The sequence below is a fragment of the Vulpes lagopus genome, chromosome 10, assembly GCF_018345385.1.
Source record: "Vulpes lagopus strain Blue_001 chromosome 10, ASM1834538v1, whole genome shotgun sequence".
NCBI classification, from domain to species: domain Eukaryota; kingdom Metazoa; phylum Chordata; class Mammalia; order Carnivora; family Canidae; genus Vulpes; species Vulpes lagopus.
Genome location: NC_054833.1, coordinates 21,935,129 through 21,956,573, shown reverse-complemented (window position 1 = coordinate 21,956,573; position 21,445 = coordinate 21,935,129). Strand labels below are relative to the sequence as shown.

The window sequence follows — 21,445 nt, the reverse complement described above, 5'->3', positions numbered from 1 at the left end:
TAATAATTCACATTTGCATAATACTTTTACCCCATTGGGTTTTTTTCCTCAAATTCTCGTGATTTTTCTCTCATAAAGTGAAGTGATTCTCCAATTAATAAATGAGAAAATAGATTGAGAGATTATTTAGCTTACTGAGCATCATATAACTAATAGGTGATTAAGGCACATGAAGGATTTTAGAGTGGGTGGGAATTGTTTAAACTGCTTTAGAACTGATTTTTTTTTAGTATCTCTGTGTTGAATAATTGGGCATGTGAAATTAGCCAAGTTTAGCTTAAAAGAATGTTGGCTTATACTATGTAAAGATACAAATTACTAGCCACGTATTGTGTGTAAGTATAGATGCAAGATGACCCTGAAGTTTAAATTATTTTCTGAAAAATTTCAAGAATGCTGTTTTCAAAGTGCTGTATCTTAAGAAATATGCTTGCTTTTTATGACACTGTAATTAAATGGCCCCCTTCTTCCTTTCCTTTAGCTTTCTAAATTGAGTTGTTAGTGTTGCTGATTATGTTCTCTAAAGTGTTTCTAAATGATCTTTGTTTCAATTTGCTTTCCATTTGAAAAGGAAATTCTGAGCAGTTTATTAAGGACTAGAGTTGAATATATGAAACAAAGTTGTTTTTTTTACTTACAGAAGATACTAATTAAAGGGAAATTCAGATAGGCAAAAGCCTGTAAAATCTCTCCCTCTTGAGCCCTCCACTACCAGTCATACTATTGTGTCCTCCTACCTTTTTTTATGGACGTACATACAGTTTATATGAATGTTCTTTCTTATAGAAGTGGAGTCCTACATGTTAACATGTGATTTGCTTTATTTTATGAAACATTTCTATGACCATAAACATCTTTTTTAGCTCTTTATATAGCAGCACCGTATTTCACAGTACAGATATACAGTAATGCATTTGAGTTTTGAACAACACAGGGGTTATGGGTGCCAGTCTGCCACACAGCCAAAAATGGACCTATAACTTTTGACTCTCCCAAAACATAATTCTAATAGCCTATTCCTAACTGGAATCCTTAGAAAACATATATTTTGTATGCTGTAGTATCGTATACTGTATTCTTACAAGAAAGTAAGTTAGAGGTAAGAAAATCATAAGGAAGAGTAAATACATGTACAGTGCTGTATTGTGTTAAAAACAAAACAATCTGCCTTTAAGTAGACCTACGCTGTTCAGAACTACATGTTCAGGGGTCACCTCTGATCATTCCCTTGCAGAAACATGAAAATTTTGGTTGATTCCAGTTTTTCACAATTGTATGCAAAGATGTCTCTTGGTTATATGTGACGTTTCTTTATAGAATAGATGCATAGAAGTGAAATTGCAAAGTCTAAGGTAATGTGCATTTACATTTTATAAAGTATTGTCAAATGTTTTTCTAGGAAGGATGTACCAATATGTATATCCTTGACTAGATGGACTATCCCTTTCTCTAATCCCTTACATGCATTTGCTGTTTTAAGGTTAACATTGATTGTAAGATGCTGTTATATATAATATATTAAAAATGAGACACTATATTGCAAAAATGTCAAAATTTAGGCAGAGGACCGTCTTCAAACTGAGGAAATGGAGTACTGTCCCTTAGGCAAGTTTTATCTGGAATTAGAATCCGTGGCTTTAACAACATGAATAACCTTTGTAATTCTTCAAATTGTGAGAAGGAGGAAGTAGACCTTTTACTATGTGCGTACCTTAATACCAAAATGTCATTGTGATTTTCTGAATTCAAGTTTTGTTAAAAAAACATGTTAATCTGTGCATACTGTCTTCAGGTTAGTGTACCCTTTCTTAAGATGTCCTTTATATGCAAAACAAATTCATTAATTCGATGTATTTTTTTTTATTAACTTGTATTTGGTCCCCTTAAGAACACGACCTCGAGATGATCTCCTCAGTAGACGTGAAAGATCAAAAGATGCCAGCCCACTCAATAGGTGGTCTCCGACCCGAAGAAGGACAAGTAGATCTCCCATTAGAAGACGGTCTCGTTCCCCACTCAGACGTAGTAGGTCACCGAGGAGAAGAAGCAGGTCTCCACGGAGGAGGTAGAGATATGTTACATATGTTGACCTTATAATTCATTAAACTGTGTGCTTTGAAGCTTTGTATTAGCTCAGTTGGTAGGTTTTCTTAAAGATCATTTTTCTCTGAAAAGTTGTAGCTGTGATCCTATGTAATTTCCTTTTTACTAGTGTGATATGTCACACGCACACACTGGTTTTTCTTTAATAGATGTTTCTTTCAAATTTAAATAAATCAGCATTAATTGAAAACTCAGTCTTTTAAAGGGGGAATGGTTTTTTCCCTTTTTTAAGCTAAATAGGTGAACGATGCTTACTGGTTTGTTTTTTTTAAAGAGGGTAGATCAGAAGGTAATAAATAAGTAGCCCAGTTTCCTGGCATTATGTAATTGCAAATACTGTGTCTGTTTTTCTATTAATTTATATTTGGTTCCATTAGAACAAACCTAACTCAAGATGATATCCTCAGTAGTTGTGAAAGACTGGGCAAAACACTTGTTTAAGTCAGAATAGAAACCATTTTACGTGAAGCCCATGTAGGGAGTTGGTTAATCAAAGTGTTTTTTGATTTGTGAAGCAGGAATCATTTAAAAATATATGCATTAAATATTTTTTCTTAAGGCTTATTTATTTTAGAGAGAGTGTATATACAAGTTGGGTGAGGGACGGACAGAGGAAGAGGGAGAAGACCTCAAAAGACTCCCCACTTAATCAACTCAAGCCTTTCAGGTGCCCCGTGTGTTAAATATTTTCACTCAAATATAAATGGACTTCATATGCCAATTTTTTAATGTTTTTTAATTGAACTAATACATGAATGTAGTTTAAAAAGACAGCACTCCAAAGGCTTATATTCCAACCAGTGAGTACATCTTGACATCATCTGAGTATTTTCATATACTAGATTTCTTGAAGGGCTTTGTCTCAGGTGGTATATGTTTAAATTTTTGAAGTTATTGCCATATTATCTATTTCTTACTTTGGAAAATTATGTTTCTTTCTTTTCTTTTTTCTTTTTCTTTCTTTTTTAGTAAGCTCCACAGTGTGGGGCTTGAAATCAAAACCGGGAGATTAAAACCTGAGCTGACATCAAGAGTCGGATGCTTAGCCAACTGAGCCACCCTGGTGCCCCAACAATTACTTTTTTTAATCCCACCCCTCACACTTTCTTTTCTACCTAATTGTATCACATTTCTCTCTGATTCCAGTTACAATTATTATGATCTTGCGCAATATTGCTCATTGCTGAGCAGATAGTCACAGGAAGGGGACAAGCTAATGCTTCTAGCCTTCTGTCTCCAGACTGACTGATAGGCCTGCTCATTACCATCATTGTAGAATTTGTTTTCCCTTTTCTGTCCTCTTGAGTATTCCATTGTTTCTGTCTTATTTTGTGGTTCCCTTCCCTGTATGCAGCATCTTCATGTTTTACTTCCTTGCTTTGTTAATGCATCTCTGATAGCTTCCTATGGAAAGGACATTTTGGGAGACCTTTGTTTCTTAAAAGCCTTTTTATTTTATTTTTTAAATCCTCATTGCTGATTTGATTTGTCAAAGAATAGAATTGCAGGTTGAAATCATTTCTTAAGAATTTTGAAATTGTTATTTCACTGATTTTTAGTTTCCAATATTGCTATTGAGAAGTCCTATTTATTTATTTGACACGTACATAAGTAAGAGTGAGAGATGGAGAAGCAGGCACAAGGCAGGATTCCATCTCAGGGCCCTGAGGTGATGACCTGAGTGGAAGGTGTGCCCAGTGTCCTATTCTGATGCTTGGGCATTTCTTATAGGACTTACTTTTTCTCTTTTCCTCTCCTTTTATAATAAATGTTCTACATTCTGGAATTCCGCTATAATGTGCCTTGATGCATGGTTCTTTTCTTTCCATTGATTTTGCTGGGCACTATATAGGCCCTTTTAAAGCAGGAAGAAGATGGCTAGCTATTCTGGTAAATTTTCTCTCTTTTGTTTTTATTTTTGTTTGCTTTCCTGCCCATTATTTTTCCCCCTTCCCCTCCCTCCATTGGGCCTTCTATATTCCACTGGTTTCCCCCCCACCACAGTCATCTTTTATGTTTGTCCTTTTCTACTTTTTGTCTAAATTTTTCCTTTCTATTGATTTTTTTTTCTCCTGTGCTTCTGTATTTTTATTTCTAAGACTTACTGGCTGTTTAATTTTTTATATGCCTTTTTACTCATGTTTTATAGAAATAACATCTCAAAGATGGTAATGAGTTTATTTTTGGGAGTTTTTATTCTTGATAGTTCTTTTTACCTGTACTTTGTTTTTTTCCAGATCCCTTTTGCTGTTCCTTTACCTTTTTGAGGACTTCATTCAAACAGCTGGGTCCTTCTTGTTGCCTATTCTCAGTTAAAACTTAGCTGCTGAGAAAGCTGAATGGAAGCTTTCTTCATTCTGAGAATGTAGAATTTGTGGATTAGTGGGTATCACTTCAGTGTGATTAAATCTCTTTAGCATATCAGTGACTGAAGCTCTTTTCTTTTGGGCTAGCGGTTTTCTAGAATCCTCTCATCTGCTGGAGAACATTGACATGGCTGCCAGGAGAGTTATGGTTCTTCATAAAGTAGACTTCCGCTTAATCCTTTAGTGTTCAGGATTGTGCCTCCCTGCTACCTGGGTCAGTTTTTATAACAACCGACACCTCTCAATAAAATAAATTTTAAGTACTCTGCCAGAATGTGAAGGGAGATGGTTAGCATTTTCTACTGAGTTAGAAAAGGGAGTATACAGAGCCTATTTCTAAAGACTTTCAGCCGGTTCTTTTTAGCTTTTACCTCACATATCCAGCAGAATATGGTGTCTCCAATTCTTGAGGATTTCCTGGGTTTTGTGGCATGCATTTACTTGTTTCTTATTTATTTTGTCTGATTTTGTTGGACTAATATTTAGATTTGATTTGTTAATATTCTTGACATTTCTGCTGTCGTAGTTTTTCCCATTCTCTTTGCCTGAGGATTTTCTTTTCAGTTGTTCTTTTCATGTCATTTTAGTAAGGGTTCTTGAGAAATGTGACATAAGCAAGGTAGTCAGATGTGACGTTAACAGAGTTTGCCAGTTCCTTCTAGACTTAGCAGCCTTTTCTTTTTGGAGGCTCCACAGCATCTTTCTAACATAAACTTTGCCTTTAATTCTTGAGCTATAATAGTTTTTGTTTAACATGAGGCAAGACCTTTATGCACTTATAAAAATGTCTGAAGACCAAAATAATTAGACTTTTTGTCACGTTTATTTTCTATACCTTATTGGTGATCTCTCTTTTTTTTTTTTTTTTTTTTTTTTGGTTTATTGAAACATTCACATAAACTAAATTCACCCTTTTTTGGTGTAGTTACATGAGTTTTGATGAACACATAGTCTCATAATCAAGAACATTTCCATTGCCCACAAAGTTCTTTTGTGTCCCTTTCACAGTCCAGTAAGAACAATAACTGTGTTTTTAGTTACCTTCAATTAAGTTGATTATTCCAGTCTCTCTGATATGTTATTTTACTTTAAATTTTTAATTAACTTTTAAAAAAATATTTCATTTTTATTTATTTATTTTTTAAAGATTTTATTTTTATTCATTCATGAGAGACACAGAGAGAGACATGCACAGAAGGAGAAACTGGCTTCCTGCGGGGAGCCTGAAATGGGACTCCCTCCCAGGACCCTGGGATCACGCCGAACCCAAGGCAGATGCTCAAACACTGAGCCACCCAGGTGTCCCAAAGATTTCATCTTTAAAATAGTTTTAGGTTCGCAGCAAAATTGAGCTTTGGAAAAATACGGAAAGTTGCTGTATACTCCTGCCCCCAGCACACCCACAGCTTCCCCACCTTGTACGTTAAATGTGTGTATATATATATAAGTTTTTTTCCCCAAAATAGGGACAGAGGTCGGAGGAGCCGGTCACGCTTGAGAAGGCGGTCTCGATCACGGGGTGGTCGTAGACGTAGGAGCAGAAGCAAAGTAAAGGAAGATAAATTTAAAGGAAGTCTATCAGAAGGAATGAAAGTTGAACAAGAATCTTCATCTGATGATAAGTAAGAATGGAATATCCCATAATTTCCTTTTTCCAATTTAGACAAGTACTATTTGACCTGAAATTCTTTGATTTCCACCTGGATGTTGTAAGTGAATCTATTAATTAAGTCTTAAATTTGAAAGTTAATTTTTTGTGCATATCTTATAGGTTATGTGACAGAGGTCATGATTTTCTGAATTTAGAGGTTTCATTTGGACTGGAGTGAATATCATGAGCCTTCTCTTCATTTTTGTTAGGGACAACAGATCTGTTAAATAGCCCTAGCAATCTTGACTAGCAGTTTCGTAGTGGTTGGAGGAGCAGCGGTGGTATATGAATTTTTAAACTTCTCAGTTTGTGTAAAAAGATTACATACTTTGCAGTTGAGGCTATTTGGTAATGGGTATGTCTGTTACAGTGTAGAAGCTACAGACACATTTCATTGTCTAACGGAGAAATGTTTTTTAGTGCGAATTTAGTTGTCTAGATGGAACGTCTCAAGAACTAAGATAATTTAGAGCAGTGGCCCTCGGCTGGGGTAATTTGCCTCTCTGAGGACATTTTAGCAATATCTAAAGGTATTTTTGCCTGTCATCTTGTGGTTAGAGATCTTGTGGTTGGAGATACTGTTCGGTATCTGCTAATATACTGGACAGCGCCCTCTTCCATAACGAAGAATTGTCAAAATGTCAATAGTGCTAAGGTCAAGAAAGCCCAGTCAGAGCTAGTGATATGCAGATTAAATGAGGAATGTTAAACATAGATCCTGGTACCTTGAGAATACAGTTTGCTTACTCATCTGCAGCAAAGTAGCAGATCTTAGGAAAGGTGCGAGAAGGGGTGGTAAAGATTATTACGGAGTTCTTTGGGAAGAAATTGAGATGAATCAGGCAGGTCTGGGAGGTAGAGTCACATTCCCCTTCAGAGTGCATGTGAAAATTTACATGTGTGTTTTTGATGGGGAAAGGATCCATAGCTTTCCCAGTGACCCAGAGAAGATACTGGTTGCTTGTGTGTCTCACTCTCTTAATCTGTAGGGGTTAAAACTGAGGCTGGCTGAGTGAAATGACTTGAGTAATACCACGGTCATGGTAGAGCCAGGGATGACTCTTTCGAACTTAAGGATCTTTCTTCTGTTCCCTAGTTTGGTGCTATGAAACAAATGATGAAAATAATGAGACAGAGGAAGGTTGAATTACTTGCCAGGATTCCAAACCAGACAACTGTGAGAGAGTTTAGAAACTGGAGAAAAAGAGTAAGATGGCTTAAGACTTAGGCTGGAGCTTGTGGATGACCTGTGTTTTCAGTTTTCATTTTTAAATTATGTAATAGTTCTGGTTTATGGCTCCCTAAGGATGTTTGAAATTAAGTGTGTGTGTATATATATGTTTTTTTTTTTTTTTTAAGCCTTGAAGACTTTGATGTAGAGGAAGAAGATGAAGAAGCTCTAATAGAACAGAGAAGAATACAGAGGCAGGCAATTGTTCAGGTATGTGATATTAAGGTTTTGAGCAATCCTTAAACAATTATTCTTAGTAAAAGGTTTTTTACTTTAATAAAGAAGTGATGTTAGTAACAATCGAGTAAGTCTTAAAAAATCATATATGTGAAATTATATGAGACTTGAAAAGATAATTTCCTAATAAAGTTGAAATAGTGCCCCTTTTTACATATAGGACTCTAACAACATTTGAAGCTTCCTTTTTTTTTTTTTCTTTTTTTTAAGAAAGCCCTCGTAAATGAGTATAGAATAAATTGGAGGAATTTTGTTTCACAAGAAATTATGCCTTTTTCTATGGGGGGGGGCATTTTAATGACTAAAAAAAGTACATTTCCTTGTGTAGATGTGATTGCTTAAATAGAACATCTCAGTAATTTAAAAAGTAGTTTAGAGGTAGGCAATTAAGAAAATGGGGTGGAGAAAAGGGTATAGTACATAGATCTTTGTATTGTCATTTAGTGATCAAGTTACCTGCCTTCATAGATTATCAGTTACACCTTGGCCATCCTGAGATAGAGCCATGGCCATTAGATCCTTTGTGGATGGCAGTCCCTGTAAAGTGTAAAATTTTCTCCTAATAATGGCAGGGTGAGTGATGGAGTTGAGAACACATTCTGGAAGAAGTGAAAAAATGCTTAGATCCTATAAGGAAGACAGCAGGCAGAAGGAAAGAAGAGATGTGCCAGCTCCCCTACATATACATGGCAAATCATAAATCAGGCACTGGTGGGTCAGAGGAAAGGAAAGAACTTGAATCACCAGAGGATATGGGCCAAAACTGGAGTTTCAGATAAACTTTTCTGGGGCACTGATGAAATTGTTGTTATTAGACTGATATCCCTAGAGACTTGGTTGAATCTTTTTTTGTTCTTGCCCAGGTCCACAATCCCTTATCTCCAGCCCTTGGGGCCAGATGTGCTTCAGAACTCAGAACTATTTGAATTTTAGAAAGGTAATATGGTGCATCTATGTATATTATTTAGCCCCACTAGTGGGGTCTAGAACAGGAACAGCACCCCATTATCAAACACATTAGTGTTTCTGCAGTGAGGCATATTATGTTCACAATGGGGGAGATTTAAAAAAAGACTATAAATAGTTTCACATCTGTTAGGTGAGGCTTTGTCTCCTAATGAGTGTGCACCAAACATAGAAAAACTTTTTCAGAGTTTTGTGAGTTTTGGAGTTATATGTAAGGGATTGCGGATCTGATTCAATCAAGGCATCAGTACCTTTTTAAAATTTTTAACATTTACACTCTTTTCAGTGCAATACCTCTTAACAAATATGCGTCGGATTTTATGAAAATAACATGTTGTATTATTGTTACAGAAATATAAATATCTTGCTGAAGATAGCAATATGTCTGTGCCATCTGAACCAAGCAGCCCACAGAGCAGTACCTGTACACGGTCACCCTCTCCGGATGACATTCTGGAAAGGGTAGCTGCTGATGTTAAAGAGTATGAACGGGAAAATGTTGATACATTTGAGGCCTCCGTAAAAGCCAAGCATAATCTAATGACCGTCGAACAGAATAATGGTAAGTTAGATTTCTATTTGGACCATCCTTTCTCTGAATTTTTAGTTCTGTAAATAATGAAAGATTGTTTTAGGATGGGGAAATATGGAAAGGATTAGAAACATTGCCCTTGCTAAGTCTTATGGTAATAACAATATTAAATGTTCCCTATAAATGTTTTTGACTAGTTGACGTAACCTAAACAGTATTATACTGAATCCCATGTATTCATTACCTTCCATCAGGGCTGCCTGGCCGGTTTAGTCATAGCATGTGACTCTTAATCTTGAGTTTGAGTTCAAACCCAGCTTTGGGCATGGAGCTTCTTTAAAAAAAAAAAAAATGTCATTGCCTTCTGTTTTGTTCGCTAGAGTATTTTAAGCAAATCCTAGCCATGATTTCATTTCATCTATAAATACTTCATTTTGTATCTCTGCTAGATAAGGACTTTAACAACGACGACAAAAACAGTTCTTGGGTGCCTGGGTGGCTCAGTCCAGTTAAGTGTTCAACCATGATTTCTGCTCAGGTCTTGATCTCAAGGTCCTGGAACTAAACCCCATATTGGGCTCTACACTCAGCAGGGAGTCTGCTTGAAGATCCTCCTTCACTTCTCTCCCTTCCCTCTGCTGACACTTTCCCTAAATAAATAAAATCTTTAAAAAATAAAACACTACTTATATCTAAATAATTTATCATTTTTAATGTCTTTCTAATTACAATTGGTTTGAATCAAAATCCAAATAAGATGCACATCTCTTAATCTCTCTGTCTTTAAGAGTTATTCTCATCCTTCTCTTCCCCCTCTTTCCATATTCTTGTGGAGATAACTGGGGCCATGTGTCCCATAAACTTTTCTTTCCATTCTGATTTTGCCACATTCTTGCATCATTTATCTTATTTCCTCTATCTCAGTGTTTCTTGAATCGAATAAAAGTGTTAGAGACTTGAGTAGATTTAAGTTCATTTTTTTGGCAAGTATACTGCATAAATGGTGGTGTGTACTTGCATCACATCAGGTGGTTTGTGGTGTGTGCTTGTCCTATTTTTATTGATGTTGAGACTTTGTGTTTAGATAAGATGATCACATCTGTCTCACATGAAGTTTCCCTTCAGCTGTTGACCTGGCAGTTTCAGCAGCCATTGGTGATCATTACTTAGATCCATTATTTCTCAGGGGTTGGGGGTAGGTGGGCACACTCTGAAGTGGTAATTCTTAAATGTCCATTATTCCTTTTGAATGGTTAGCTGTAATTCTATAAAAGAAGAGGTTTCTGTTCTTTGATTACCCAAGAGATATGGTTTGTACGGGAAAGTTGGGATAAATGCTTGAGAATTTTGCTTTTATTGACTAATACTTAGTATAAAATAGTATTGGTACATTAACAACCTCCAGAGATGACTAGTGAGATTTAGGTGGCTTTTGTCAGGTTTTTATTATTTGGTATCATTATGTAGTTAAATTCTCTCTCCAACTGAGATGAGGAGGGAGCCCCTTTAAGTTGGTTTCTAATATGTTTTTGATCCACATCCTATGGGATTTATTGGTATTAAAATGTTTCTTTTTAGGACAGGTTGGCAACTGTCTGTGAAGTCAGATAGTCAATATTTTAGGCTTTCGTAATTTATGTTTTTTTCTCTGTTCCAACTACTGAACTGCTGTCGTAATGCAGAAGCAGCTGCATTCCCAGAACTATGTGGGCACCATAATTTAAATTTCATATAGTTTTCACATGTCACAAAATATTCTTGTTTTTCCCCCATAACCTTTAAAAATGTAAAAATAGACCGTATAAAAACAAGCAAGGGACCAGATTTGCCCCCACTATGTAGTTTGCAAACTCCCTGTTCTACCATGTTGTAGGATACCACAAGTCACCTTGTGCATATCTTATCCCAGAACAGAAGCAGCTATTGCTCCATGAAACCCTGGTTCCATTTAATAAGAAATGCCATTTAGACTTCACAAGGCACTTAGGGTGTGTTCATCATTCATGGGACTTTTCAGTTCAAAGCTAGGATATACATATATTTTTGGAAAGAGGAGGTTCATACTGAAAAATTGCCAATTCGAACTTAAGATTATAGGGTTTTTATTAACTTCTCTGATTTCCTGTTTCTTTTATAGTGAAAAACATGATTCCTAATAACATGATTATTTAGATTATTTTGAGGCTTTCATGTACGTAATTTTCAGTATAATCACCAATATTGAATGTAGTGAATGCAAATTGAAAATGTAATGATTCTTTTTATCTTTGGGATACATTCCAAGGTATAAATTCATGTGAAATACTTCTGTATGGTTATACTACGCACCAGATAGATTTAGGTTTTATTTTGTTTGCTTTTGATTTCTAGGAATTTTCTGTTTGATTATTAAAATGTCTTTCACATCTGTGTGTTGTATGCTGCCTACACAAGCACACACAAAAATAGACAAACTCATCAGTATGAAAAGATCTTCATTCCTATTTACAGCTCTGTGCTATTCCAGTGTAATCAGTATACCAAGGTTTATTCACTCTGTCTTCTAAGAGTGGATGTTTGTGTTGTATCCACTTGTTGATTATTCATTGGAGCACTAATTACAGTGGCATTGTACATTAAGTCATTTTTTTAATGTTCACCATGGTGTCTTTGAGATGATTTCCTAGAATTGGGGTTGCTATGTCTGATGAATATAATCTTGCTATATTTACAAATTTTACTCTGTAAGGCTTGTACGGTTGCCTCCCAAGTAATGTCTGAATACTTGTTTATCAGGGCCTTGTTACCAGAATGTTTTCATGCTTTCAGGTTTTTTAGCCTGTCTCAAAAGAGAAATGGTATTTCATAGTAATTTTAACTTGTGTTTCCGTTACTATATACATGAGATTGGGTATAGGTTCATATGCTTAAAACCATTGCTTGGGTTTTTTTTTTAACTCCTTTTATTTTGCCCAGTTTTTCTCTGGGATTATTGGACTTTTTAGGGGAGAAATATATACAGATCTAGATCTATAATGGGAGTATTAACTTTTTGAGATTGAGTTGTAGTTTGGAAATTAAATATTTTAAAGAGGAACTTTGATTTTAATACATAATCATTTAGCTATTAGCATATTTAACAGTGGAGAAAATACTGCCATTAGGTCTTTCAACTTTCTAAAATGCATTATTTTAGTAAAAAATAGATAGCTTTATATAAAGTGTTACAAAGTGACTTTTAAGTTGGTTAATGAAAAACTGATGTACAAAAGGGGGGAAAGTATGAATTGCTAATGATTTACATTGATGACTTATTTGTGTTTTAATTTGTATCCCTTCATTTTTCAAATATTACTGTTAATTTCCATTAAGGTTCATCTCAAAAGAAGCTCTTGGCACCTGATATGTTTACAGAATCTGATGATATGTTTGCTGCCTATTTTGATGTAAGTAACTTTTAAAGTCATAAAAACAGAACTATTAAAAATATATACTAAGTATGTGTGTTATATATAGAGAAGGATAAAGCAAATTAATAACTGTTAACATTTGGACAGTCTGAGGTATATCTGAAAACTCTATGTACTAGTGTCGCAACATTTTTTAAATTTAAAATTAGGTCAGGATTTTAAAAACGAGTATAGCAGAATAATTTGAGAGCTTCAGAAAAACACCAAATTATTTAAACATGTAGTGTTTTTTTTTTTTTTTTTTTTTTTTGTAGTTATTTTTTTGAAAATTTTTTTTGGATTTACAAATGGGGGTGGGGGTGCTTAGTTAGCTGAGATAAGATGTCAATAATTTCTAGGCCTGTGTTAGAAGAGAGTCCACTTTGGGCTTTGATATTGTAGGTGATTGAGAACTTAGGATTTGGATACTAATACTCACTGAAGAGTTGGGAATGTTAATACAAGGAAGGGGGTTAAGAAATTTTTTTTAAGCTATTTTATCAGTACTCTTTCTTGGAAAAGGCTTAAGAACATATTCAAAAGTATGAGACCGTTTTCATTATAAATTCAAGAGGACACAAAAAAAATGAGGCTTTGGCAAGGGAGAGTGAAGGGATAAACATAAAATAGAAAAATTAAAAATGGAGTAGGGTTAAGCAATCTGTCCAGGACCCTGAAAACATTGGTCATTGGCTTAAGTAATGTATGTATGTTTTGCTACAAGAACACCAAAACAAAGTTAAGACAGGATGACAGGATGTTTAAGCCACTGAAAGTATCAGCACCAATCACTTGCTTAGACTATGTATGGTTCAGGGTCTTCTTGGTATCATGGAAAGTGATGTAATACTCTTCAGAAGTGCTAAATAAATATATGAGAAGAGAAGCCAAGGGGTGTTTCGTGGACAAAGCAGTGAAAGAAATACAGAAATTGGTAAGGGAGAGAGTTGAACACTGGTTAACTGAGTACCCCTCTGTAATTTTTGTCCTCCTTTGTCTATTAAGAGCTATAGAAAACCAGATCTAGGGCAGCCTGGGTGACTCAGTGGTTTAGCGCTGCCTTCAGCCCAGGGTGTGATCCTGGAGACCCGGGATCGAGTCCTGAGTCGGGCTGCCTGCACAGAGCCTGTTTCTCCCTCTGCCTGTGTCTCTGCCTCTGTGTGTGTGTGTGTGTGTGTGTGTGTGTGTGTGTGTGTGTGTGTGTCATGAATAAATAAATAAAGTCTTTAAAAAAGAAAAAAAAAACAGATCAAGTTCCAAGTTCTTATTTTCATTTATAATGCCCTAGTCCTATTCCTAAGAGTTTTTGAAGATACTTGGTTAATTTTTTTTCTGATCATTATTGTGATGTGAGATTTGGGTAATTATGTTTTTAGCTATATTGCATTTACACAGGTGATGGTAAGAGTTGACTTAATTGGCTAAAATGTTTATATTGAATTATAGCTGGTTTGGCCCATTTTGCTTTTTAAAGGAAGTGCCTGATTAGTAGGTAAATCGCTCTCTTGTCACCTGCTCCATTTCAGAGTGCTCGTCTTCGGGCTGCTGGCATTGGAAAAGATTTCAAAGAGAATCCCAACCTCAGGGATAACTGGACAGATGCAGAAGGCTATTACCGTAAGTTCACAGTTCTGATTAATTTTAGAGTTAATTACATTTTGTGGAAATATATTGCTTGCTGCAGTCACACATTGGAGAGCTCTGAAAGTCACATTACAGTGCCATCACTTAAAATGTGTGGCACATCTAATAGCTGCATGAACCCATGTTGTATTCTAATAAGCAGCGTAGGAGCTTCATGAATAGAAGTGAGGTAAAGACTTGATGTGCAACTTAAATCTATTCAGAGTTGTTTTCAGCTATGAGATAATCCTCCAAGAGGAAAGGGGAATGTCACTTGCTTCGTCTTGATCTGAAACCAAGAAATACGACATACAAGGAACTTGGGATACCAGTCATGCAGTATTTGTCATTCAGGACTACAGTTGGAAACACTTCAGTGAGCACGTTTCTTCCCTACTCAATGTTAAAATCTTCAGCAGTTGATAGGGAGTGGACATGCAGCTTGAACCACATTATGACAGAGTGACTGATGGAGGCTCGTCTTTGATTCTCCGTGGTGTCCAGGAAATCAGGCACAGAGTAGAGCTTTGACACATTTTTTTAAAGTGACTGCACTGTTTCTTTTTGATTTATTATGTGTATCTCATGGTTTTGTTAAGTAATTACTTAATATGGTCAAAATTCCATTTCTTAATTTACTTTTTTAGGTGTGAACATAGGTGAAGTCCTAGATAAGCGTTACAATGTGTATGGCTACACTGGCCAGGGTGTCTTCAGTAATGTTGTACGAGCCAGAGATAATGCAAGAGCCAACCAAGAAGTGGCTGTAAAAATCATCAGAAACAATGAGCTCATGTAAGTTCAGAAGACCTATATAATAAAACCTAAAAACACAGATATTCACAAGTGAACATTTTTTAAAAGTTAACACAGTCTGTAAGTATTGCAGTTATAAAATGACACGTCTGGTATTGAATATGTTGCCCCTGGTCTTTTGTAAAATAGAAGTAATTGTCATACCCGTAAGTTTTAATAAGTACAGTCTGTACCACACACTGAGCTAATGTTAAAGTCAACTTGCCATTGCCTTTAAAACACTGGAAAGAACAGTTATAATGTATATCAACATCTTCAGCTGCCCTAGGCTTAGAAAATATATTAAAGTCATTTAAAAAATATAGCTTATTGACAAATTTTAACTAGAATTTTATTTTATTTATTTTTTTAAGATTTTATTTATTTATTCATGATAGACACATACAGAGAGAGGGAGAAGCAGGCTCCATGCAGGGAGCTCGACAGGGGACTCGATCCCGGGACTCCAGAATCACGCCCTGGGCCAAAGGCAGGCACTAAACCGCTGAGCCACCTAGGGATCCCTAGAACTAGAATTTTAGAGGAAAATCAAATGTTAATATTTGATAAGACCTCCATTCTTTGACTCTTAGTGTGGTTCCATTTTTGTTAAAGCATTTACATCAAGACATTTTTAAAATAAAAATATAAAGATTGGGGGCATCTGGGTGGCTCAGTCCGTCGAGCATCCAACTTTTGATTTCAGCTCAAGTCATGATCTCAGGGTTGTGAGATTGAGCCCCGTGTCTGGCTCCATGCTGGGTGTGGAACCTGCTTGGGATTCTCTCTTTCCCTCTTCATCCCCCCCTCCCTGAAAATAAAATATGCAACATTGAATTTCCTTAAAGCAAGGTGAGTTAGTTCCTCCAGTGTTTCTTTCTGTTGATTATTGTGGAAATAAGTTCCATGAAAACAATATTTGGAAGTGTAAAGTACTGTGTGAATGACATAGACACTTGTCATTCCTCAACAGATTTGTTATTGGTACTTTAGAAATACAAGATATCACTTGTGATAGATGAGACTGGATACTAGAAAATATTGTTTAGTTTTCTTAAATGCTGCATTCAGTTTTAAAGTAATCTTATTTTTCTTTTCAGGCAAAAAACTGGCTTAAAAGAACTAGAATTCCTGAAAAAACTTAATGATGCTGATCCTGATGACAAATTTCATTGTTTGCGACTCTTCAGACACTTTTATCACAAACAGCATCTCTGTCTCGTATTTGAGCCTCTAAGGTACACTGTCAAACCTGTACATTGCTAAAAATTTAGATAAACGCCATGACAGATTTCTGCGTGTTTATTTTTTCCAGTTAGCTCTGGTTTTCTTTTTTACTTTTGGTTAAGAGCAGCTTTTTGGCAGTCATTAATGTATAAACATTCATCGACCACGTACTATATGTCAGGCACTAACCTCATGTAGCCTTCAGCTCAACAGAGAGATTTCTCACAATGTAATAAAAAGAAATGGAAGTAGTGGAGTAGAAATAACAGTTTTGATCTTCAAAAGTGTAGCTCTGCTTTTAGGCTTTCAAATATAAACCCATTCTAAAATCAATAGGAATTTTGGCATTGTATGTCTTCCCTTCTATTTATTTTGAAAATTGAGTTTTATTGGAAAATTGTCTTATATACACACAGGTTCATGTGCTCTCATTTCAGCGTAATTTATTAAATTTCTGGGAGGGCTCTTGAACAGAGAACTTTCATTTTAGTTTGTATTTTGGATTTGATTTTACTTTATACTTAAACATGTTTTTGCCTTTTTTATTTCCATTTTCACCCCTAATTTTGTGATTTTTTTTTTCTTTTTCTCTCCTAAAAGTATGAATTTACGAGAGGTGTTAAAAAAATACGGTAAGGATGTTGGTCTTCATATTAAAGCTGTAAGATCCTACAGTCAGCAGTTGTTCTTGGCATTAAAGCTCCTTAAAAGATGCAATATCCTACATGCAGATATCAAGCCAGACAATATCCTGGTAAGTCAAACGATCAGGCTGCCTTGTGCATCCATTTAGATTCTTACCAGTAACGTGATTACCACTGTCTTATTGTAGAAACGTCTTAAAAGAATAACTCAGCATATTAGTTACCCATTAGAAAGGACTTAACCAGTGTTTACTTTTTCGGAAATTGATCCATGAAATGTTAAATAGTTAAGTATAAAGAAAGAGGAAATAGGCTGTTGTCCCAATTATTCCTTTGAATTGATAGATTTGAGTACACACAAATCCCAAGAGTGCCTTAGTGTAGTAATGATGGGCTTCCTCTGGTATCTAAGCAGAAAAAATGCATTTTGAAATAGGACTGTTCATGGCTCTTTGTTCTCTAGTTTGTGGTCTAACAGGGTTAGAGACATTTAAATGAATTATTTCTTAAGTAGATACATGGAATAGTGTTTTATAGGTGCCCAGGAGGAGCCCAAACACAGCAGAGCTCGATTGTGATTAAGGTTGAAAGGCATCCCTTTTCATAATCTTACCTCCCTAGTAGAGACTTCTGGTGTGGTAATACACAGCTTTCACAGGGTTTGTGTGGTTTTTTTGTTTGTTTTTTGTTTTTTGTTTTTAATTTAGAAGTAATACATCCTCATTAGGGAGCAGTGAGTGTACACATACTACTTCCTTCCCTGGCCCCATTTCTTCACCCCATACTGAAGTATTCAACGTTGGGGATGTGTTCACAACTTGGTGAATTCCTAGCTTGTCTGCTGATAACATTCTATGCTTTTAAAAGGTTATGATCCCATTAAAGTTTGTTAAGGACTCCTCATCAATAACTTTGCTGTTAGTTCAGAGCTTTCTTCTTTTTTAGTATCTTAAAATATTTCTTTCCAGACTACCGCATTAATAATGAGACCATCATCATAATAGATTGTGTTTGACTTTACAATGTATTGCACATCTAATATAACCTGGGATCAGAGAAGCTAAGTAATTACAGTGAAATAAATGAATTATAGACCTGTCTAGTCAACTTCAAAGTTAATGTTTATCTTCATTTGTTTCTTTTAAATTGTGAAATACACCATCTGTACCGAAGACTGTATAAAATATGTAAAATTTAAAGGTAATTATGCAGTGAACATCTGTGTAACCATCATAGAAGTTAAGACATTTGCCAGTATCTTAGGAGCTCTTGTTTTTAAAACTTCATTTTCTTTGAGTTAATGCTACTCTGGTAGTTTACACATGGACTTCAGACATTTCAGGTTTTCTCTCCTTCCTGAGAACGAGGAGGTAGACATCAGAAACCAGAGGGAGTTGTTTATGAATGAAAATCCAAACCTTTAAAAAAAAAAAAAGAAAGAAAGAAAGAAAATCCAAACCTTTTAGCCCAGCATTTCAGCCATCAGTGTGGTAGGAGTTCCATGTTTCTCATGGAGGTTGTGTAGCCAAACTGGAGAGTGCAGATAAGTGTGGGTATCCTGTGATTATTTAAGGCATCTTAACCAGCCCAGGAGTTCAACTGATAATTTCTCATTTAAAAATTGTCAGTGAAAAATAATCATTTCCGTTATTAGCTTAATTCTGTGGATATCCTCTTTAATGGGCCAATCTGTAACACTGACCAAGTATTCTGGTGTCCCAATAGAAAGTGCCTAGTTTATTTAAAGTGTTATGTTTCTTTGGGGTGGGAACTGTAGGCCAAGTTCAAGTCCCAACTCGGAATTTGTGTGTGTCTCTTTTGAAGGGGGGAAGGGACTCTGGAATATGAATTATCTTCACTTGTTAGACCTGAACATGCTTCTGACTCATGAGTGGCAGCAGCCATGGGAGCAACTCCAGCCTTTCTCAGCAGATGTCACTGTTACTGTGTATGTTGAAGTATTTACAAAGGAAAAAAGAAACAAATAACTAATATAGAGTTCGTGTTTATCAGTTGTGCCAAATATATTTAACATTTTCTTGACTAATACCTTCTTTATATTTAAGGGATTTGATACTTTTTAGACTTGAAGTGATTGCTAAATATGGGATGGTCTAGCCGCTTCGGATGAAGAATGTTCTTATTCTGTTTTTGTCCAGATTTAATCTGAATCATCCTCTGCTTTCATTGCTGTCATAATTTTCTGGCAACTGAAAGTTAACTACAGTCACTTGAAAGTTAACCTAAATCTGATCCTTATTAATGAATTGTCTTCATATTCCTTTAAATAGTAACTCGACTTGATTCAGGTATTCTGGGGATTTTTAGAAGATGCTTTGCTTCAATGAGATTTTTCTCTTACTATATCCCTCCCTTTTCTAAGTAGCATTGGTTAAAATTAAATGTCCTTGGTATTAGCCCATATTTCTTCACTGAAAAAAGTTTTTTTTTTTTACTCATTGTAATCAAATATTTAATAGCTTTTAATTTTTTTATAATTAGGAAATTGACTTATTACATAATTAGAAAAGGAATTTTAAAATGGGTAACTTTGTTTTCAGTATTGGAAGTAACTTCTCAAAGCCAGTTATTTTTATCTGATTACTTGTCATAATTATTTTGGACATGAATTAAACTTCCATGATAAACTGTTTTGCAGGTTAATGAATCAAAAACTATTTTAAAGCTCTGCGATTTTGGGTCGGCTTCACATGTTGCGGATAATGACATAACACCTTATCTTGTCAGTAGATTTTATCGTGCTCCTGAAATCAGTAAGTTTCTTCAAATGTTCTTTGACCTGGGCCATCATATGCAGTGGAAACAGCATATTTAATGTCTAAGTACTGTTTTCCATCGCACTTCAGCAGCTGCACGAGGTCATTGATGAGGAAGGGAACCGTAGCAAGTTCATCCTCCTCAGGTGGAATGGTGGTAGTTGTGACAGGAGTCTTGATCATGTCTGGCAAGAGTAGCAAAACAGTTGTGGAAAATCTTCGGCTTTAGAAGACTGCTCTTGATTACTCAAGGTCTGATTATCAAATTTATGGATTGTATGGGACCTTTGTTTTTGCTCTTCCTGTGCCTTGGTTGAGGCTGGTTAGCACCTCCACCAAAGGTGAAATAAAAGAAATACACACTTCCTCTGCCCCCTGCCCCCCTTTCAATTCCTTCTGCATTCCCTCATTTTTTAAGATTTTAAGTTAAGAATTAGTGGGGGAAAAAAAAACATGAAGCTAATGCCAAAGTGAGGTATTAAGATTGCAGTTATGTAAGCCAAGCTAAATTAATCCCCTATTAATGAAAGTAAATAGTGATTGTTACTATCATCATGTATTAAAACTTCCATTTTGTTTTCAGTTATAGGTAAAAGCTATGACTATGGTATAGATATGTGGTCTGTAGGTTGTACCTTATATGAGCTCTACACTGGAAAAATTTTATTTCCTGGCAAGACCAATAACCATATGTTGAAGCTCGCCATGGATCTCAAAGGAAAGATGCCAAATAAGGTAGGGCATTAATGTGAGTTTTTATTATTATTTTTTTTAACGTCTTAGCAATAGTTTACTGTAGATCAATGCATTACTGGTACTCATCACACTCACTAGTGGCTATAAAACCATTTCAGAAAGGCAGCTATATGGCTACTGTGATTCCTTAGCTCTTTTTCATTTCTGCTACTAAAGGTAGTGGTTCTAGTCAGCAAAGAGCTATCAGAAGTGAATAAGAGAACTCCATTTTCCTGTTCCCCTCTAATGTCTCTCTTTGCTTTTCTTTACTCTTTTAAGCAGAAGAGTAGGGGCCTACAGAATAGAATTGGAATTGAGGAAGAGAGATTGATGAGCATAAATTTGTTAAGCAACCATACATGTATATATGACTGTTTCATATCTTTGTTCTTCCCTTGTTCCATTTATTATCCTTTAATGATGGGCAGAGAAGCAGCCTTGGGAGCTCACCGTTATTGGTAACAGCACCAAACATGCTTGAGAGGTGGAATGAAAAAAGATGCAGGTCAGGTTAGTTCAGATGTGAAGAAGAGCTCAGTTGCCAGAGAATGACGGGTGAATATTGGAAAAGGAACTTGATGGCAATCAGCTTATTAAAGATTGGAAGTTATTTGGGAAAGGAAGGTACCAAGAAAAACTCACTTGAAATTGACGTCCTTCTAACATAAAACTTGCCCTTAATGCTTCAGCTGCAATAATTAGTTTCAGAAATGAAGCAGAAATTTTAGGCGCTTATTAACTTGTCTGAGGGCTATATGTTAGATTTCCGATGACTTCAGCTTAATTTGCTGAATTTCTGGGAGTTTACAGATTTTTCCCAAAGTAGGTCAGAAGCCATTATGTTTTTTAGGTACTGTCCAAATTCAATCATGTTGCACTTGTTTAGAATAATTTACACAGAAATTAGTTAACATTGGTATTTGTATTAATGAGGTCTGACCTGTATCTTTTCAGGGCTGTTGGAACTTAATTTTTAAAACGTCACTGGGTTTCTTAAACTGCCAAGAGAAAAGGCCCCTAATGTGTTATATTTTTCCAAGAGAAAAGGCCCCTAATGTGTTATATTTTTCCTATCTGAGAACAAATGATTTTGTCTTTGTTTAAGCCTGTTTTTTTTTTTTTTTTTTAAG

At 35.6% G+C, this 21,445-nt stretch overlaps 1 protein-coding gene across 14 annotated transcripts in view; it reads left to right on the top strand.

Moving 5' to 3' along the window:
* The window catches only part of PRPF4B (pre-mRNA processing factor 4B), a 41,366-nt gene that overhangs the window by 13,556 nt on the left and 6,365 nt on the right, over window positions 1–21,445 (top strand). For 12 of the 14 annotated variants that reach the window (XR_005990235.1, XR_005990236.1, XR_005990239.1 and 9 more), the window contains exons 3-13: window positions 1,889–2,065; window positions 5,936–6,091; window positions 7,480–7,561; window positions 8,906–9,116; window positions 12,438–12,511; window positions 14,041–14,131; window positions 14,785–14,932; window positions 16,033–16,170; window positions 16,760–16,913; window positions 19,463–19,577; window positions 20,164–20,315. Coding sequence is in view for 2 of the 14 variants with exons in the window: in XM_041770922.1 (XP_041626856.1) it covers window positions 1,889–2,065; window positions 5,936–6,091; window positions 7,480–7,561; window positions 8,906–9,116; window positions 12,438–12,511; window positions 14,041–14,131; window positions 14,785–14,932; window positions 16,033–16,170; window positions 16,760–16,913; window positions 19,463–19,577; window positions 20,164–20,315 (1,498 nt within the window). In the remaining 12 variants the exon portion in view is untranslated. Of the gene's footprint in view, window positions 1–1,888; window positions 2,066–5,935; window positions 6,092–7,479; window positions 7,562–8,905; window positions 9,117–12,437; window positions 12,512–14,040; window positions 14,132–14,784; window positions 14,933–16,032; window positions 16,171–16,759; window positions 16,914–18,627; window positions 18,752–19,462; window positions 19,578–19,670; window positions 19,833–20,163; window positions 20,316–21,445 lie in introns of those variants that run through there. The other 2 variants (XR_005990240.1, XR_005990241.1) reach the window with 2 other exon arrangements.